This window comes from Marmota flaviventris, chromosome 1 (genome assembly GCF_047511675.1).
Source record: "Marmota flaviventris isolate mMarFla1 chromosome 1, mMarFla1.hap1, whole genome shotgun sequence".
Classification (NCBI taxonomy): Eukaryota; Metazoa; Chordata; class Mammalia; order Rodentia; family Sciuridae; genus Marmota; species Marmota flaviventris.
In genome coordinates, this window is record NC_092498.1 from 198,343,753 (window position 1) to 198,348,302 (window position 4,550).

A 4,550-nucleotide genomic window follows, 5' to 3' on the forward strand; every position below is an offset into this window, starting at 1 on the left:
GAAGGGGTCCACAGTATTCATAAGACTGCCATGGCATACAAAACAGGTTAAGAATCACTAAAATTTAGCCCACCTCTTTGATCTAGAGAGTCAACCAAGTTTGACAACTGGGTACCTGCCTAGTGAGCCCCCTCCCACAGTCTGTCAGGGTGTGTGTGACTTGATGGGAAGCCCATTGCAGTTCTGATTCCACTTTATTGATTCACCTATTTGCTGAGCCTGCCTTCAACCCATATTTGGTACCTATCCGTTCAGGTGCTGTGTTGGATCTTATGAGGAACATCAGATAAGCAGAGAGACTGGTTTTCTGGTACGTTCGTTTTACGCACTGCCAGCCCACACTAGATGCCAGGCCCCTGATAAAGCTGGCCACCGGTCCTCAAGCCATGGTCCCAGACCCGGCAGCATCCGCATCCCCAGGCAGCTCCTTAGATGCCAAATTCTCAGGTCACACCCCAGACTTTTGGAAACAGAAACTCTGGGATCTGTCAGTCTGTTTTACGCAGACCTCCGGGGATGCACGATGGAGTTTGAATGGGAGGTCGGCCGGGCCCTGGGAGGGAGGCTCCCATCTCCCCTGCGGCGGGAGCTCAAGAGACATCGTGGGGCGCGCTGCAGCTGGGGCTGCGAGTCCAGGGCCGCGAGTCCAGGCCGGGGCTCCGGGGCTTGCAGCGCTCCTGCACCGCGCACCCAGCCCGGCTCCTGGGCCTGCGGGATGACTGACGGCAACGCAGCGCCCGCCCGCGGCTCGGGCTGCGCCCGCTCGGGCCGCATCACGTGGCGGCGCGCGCCGCTAAATAGCCCGCGTCGGCCATTTTGTGCGAGAACCGCAGCGCCGCCTCCCTGCTCGCGTCCTCGCGTCCGCCGCCGCCGCTTCCTGCTCCTCCCGGCCGCCGCCGCCGCCGCCCCAGCCCCAGCCCCAGCCAGCCCGGCACCGCGCTGCCTCAATTCTCTCCGTCTTCTCGCCACTGCAGCCTCCTGACACGGCGATCCGGGCGGGCCCCGCAGCAATTTTATCCCCTCACCGGCCTCACACTAGTATCGCATGTCCACTATCCAGAACCTCCAATCTTTCGGTAAGGTCCACCGCCGACCCAGCCCCGAGGCCCCGCCGGGGCTTTGTCTGGGCGTCCGGAAGATGGCGACGGGGCCCCGGCGACCCCTCCCCGGGGACGGCGCCGGCCGACCGGCTGCGGACCCCGCTCCGCCAGGCTTGGCCCAGCCCGGTTCCGCCCGCACCCAGGGCCCCCGGACTCGCTGCTGGCGAGAGCCGGGCCGGGCCGGGCCGGGCCGGGTCCGCGCAGCCCTGGGGGGCACGGAGCAGAGGATGCAGGCGCAGGCCTCGGATGGGTCGGGGAAGTGGCCCGGGCCCCCCGGCCCGCGTAACGATTTATAGAAGGACGCTTCTGGATAGACACGTCTATTTTGTTAAATGTGGTGGGGTTTTTATTTTATTTTTTTCAGTTTTGCAAGGCCCAGTTATGGTTGAATGATGGGGTGGGTGCATTTGAATGTTTCTGTTGTCATCAGAATGTAATCGAGATGACGCACATTTTTATAGGGACTAGAGAAATTAAGGAGGATGGTATCCATCCCCTGTCGCTCATTCGAGGACCGGCTTCAAAGAGCGTGTGGTCTGTCTGCAATACCGGTTTTTAATTCGAGTTATCAGCGGACATACCTGCTCAAATTTTGTTCATTTTCCTGAGTGTGCCTTGGAAGTCTTATTAATGGCTCACTGACAATCCCATCCCCACCGGCAAAATAAAAGCAAAAGCTCTAGAACCTTCCTTGCTAACTGTCTAGATGGGTATTTTACCCTATTTGTAGAGAGTGTTTCTTAACACGTATTTTTCAGCTTCGGATTTTTCTCTTTGCAGACCCCTTTGCTGATGCAACTAAGGGTGACGACTTACTCCCGGCAGGGACTGAGGATTACATTCATATAAGAATCCAGCAACGGAACGGCAGGAAGACACTGACTACAGTTCAGGGCATTGCAGATGATTATGACAAAAAGAAACTTGTGAAAGCTTTCAAAAAGGTAAGAGCGTTAAGGAAGAAAGGATTAAAATAGAATCATTGGTGCACACCTCTGAATTGGATTGTGGTTCCCACCTTCTTTTGAATAAATATATCAGTGTGGATGAAAATGATGAGACCCAAAAAAGCTGATGTTTTGGGGTTTTTTTTTTTTCTTCTTCTTCTTTTTTGTAATTAACATCCAGAAATTTGGCTATTCTCCCAGATTGTCTCCCTATCTTAAAATAAGATATACATGTCTTTCGAACAAAATAAAATGTTAAAAGAATTTAGATATTAATGTCTCATTTCCTTCATGTGACCTACTGATTCATTTACAAATTAATCCTTGAGGCTTTGTTGGGGATTATAGGAGACAATCTGTTTCCTAAATACAGTCAAGCCTACTAAAATAGTTAAGTTTGTGTTTTTGTTTTGTTTTAAATGGGGAAGTAAAACCTCACTGTATTTAACGAAATGCTGTTGTACATTTGTGTTTTCTAGAAATTTGCCTGTAATGGTACTGTGATTGAACATCCTGAATACGGGGAGGTTATTCAACTTCAAGGTGACCAAAGAAAAAACATTTGCCAGTTTCTCTTGGAGGTGAGTGATTGGGTGCTTCATGTGTAACCTGAGATTGCTTCTAAAATTTTATTTAAAAGCAACATGAATTATTTCCTTTGGTAAAAAATCGCAAATAAAGTAAATTTAGGTAATCAAGTAAAATATAGACAGTATTTATTTTGATAGCAATAAGATTTTTATCCAGTTTAAGTGGTATTTTTTGGCATGCATCAGGGTATACAAATATGTGTTGAATTGTTTGGCTCTTAACAGTGCGTGCCATAGATAAGTGTTGCAATGAACTGTTAGCTGGATCTTTTTGATGACTGTTTGGTGTTTTCTTAAAAATTAACTTATGTGTACCTCAGAGTGATTCTACTAAATTAAATTTTATTTTACAGGTTGGCATTGTCAAGGAGGAGCAGCTTAAGGTTCACGGATTCTAAAATGAACCTAAATACTTGGAGAATTTCTTGAATGATTTTGTTCTCTAAAACCAGTGTGGCTGCCTTGTGAAATGATTCTCTGCAGTAAATGGACTTTTCATGTATTTAATCATTCAAACTTCCATTCACATCTGCATGATTACAGAAAACATGGGGTATGTAGGCTAGTAACACATAAAAAAATTGCAGTAAGATGGTAACAAAGCCCCGTATTCATCTTAACATGTTTCCAATGGAAAATATTTTGTTTTGAGTGTTTATTTGTTTATTTTCATTTGATTAAATGTTTTTTTTTGTTGTAATAAACCATGTATGTTGCAGCTTAACAATAAAAAAAAAAAAAATCTATGAATCCTTTTATAAGCAGTTATGCTCCCAAGTTTAAGCAAGTAAGATAGACATATGTTTTGTCTTTGGAAATTGGACTTCTTATTCTGCAAAGACCTCTGATTAGCTGCAGCTGCTATTACACCCAGAAACAGAGAACTTTTGGTATATGTAACTTGTGCTTTTCATTTACTGATTAAGAAATAAGAATACAAGCAGGAATATAAACTCAGCACCACTCCTTGCAAGCCAACTAAAAGTTGTCATGGAATTTATCAATGTAGTGTAAGAGTGCCAAGTTTAAAGTGTCAAAAGATAAGACTTCTTTTATGTATTTTTTAACAATTCTGTTAAATGGGCTGCCAACATTAATCTTTTCCCAAAATGCCAGATATTATTATAGGCTCATGACCACTACATCTAGTCACAGGCACTGCCCTGCAAGTTTAAGTGGTGGTATCACTTATCTTCTAGGTAAAAGACATTGGGTTTCAGGTTAACTTGCTCAGAATACTAGAACTTGGCAGAGTTAGGGTGCAAGCTCAGGCTTTCAGGTAGAAAAACCATATTTGGCTAAAGAAGCAAGAGCCACAAATGACACAGCACCAGGCGTGATGGTGCTATAAGAAAATTTGCAGTACTTAATTATGAGATTTCTGCAGCCCATCATCACAGGTTCCAGTCTTCTGCTTTCTGTTGAGCAGTAGTTATGTGCTCATTGGTACAACCTGTGCCATTAAAACCACTTAGCTAAGGCAAAGAAATGCATCCATAAATGTGACCTTTTACATTGGAATTTTGATAGTATGAAAAAGGTTTATATGTTGCCCCATTTGGATGATACTGCCTTTTTTATTTTTTATTTTTTTGTTACAAGGACTTAAACCCAGGAGCACTTAAGCTCTGAGCCACATCCCCAGCCCTTTTTATTTTTTATTATGAGACAGGGTCTCACTAAGTTGCTCAGGCTGGCTTTGAAGTTGCAGTCTTCTTGCCTCAGCCTTCCTAACCACTGGAATTAAAGATGTGTGCCATTGCACCCAGCTGCATGATACTACTTGTGAGGAAACAACCCCCACAAAGTTGGCCTTTTAAAGTCACTAAGGATTCGTTTTTGTTTTCTCGCCCTATCCTAGCTGCAAGAAAGGCTGGCACTAGTAAGAGGTCAGTACATCAGAATATGGCGCT

The 4,550-nt window shown here is 45.4% G+C and overlaps 1 protein-coding gene across 1 annotated transcript; it reads left to right on the top strand.

Moving 5' to 3' along the window:
- The first annotated feature begins 841 nt into the window (after positions 1-841).
- Eif1b (eukaryotic translation initiation factor 1B) lies at positions 842-3,387 on the top strand. Its single transcript, XM_027932329.2, has 4 exons — positions 842-1,076; positions 1,881-2,044; positions 2,527-2,628; positions 2,991-3,387. Exons 1-4 carry the CDS (start codon positions 1,046-1,048, stop codon positions 3,033-3,035), a joined length of 342 nt encoding a protein of 113 aa, XP_027788130.1. The 5' UTR covers positions 842-1,045; the 3' UTR covers positions 3,036-3,387.
- The last annotated feature ends 1,163 nt before the right edge of the window (positions 3,388-4,550 follow it).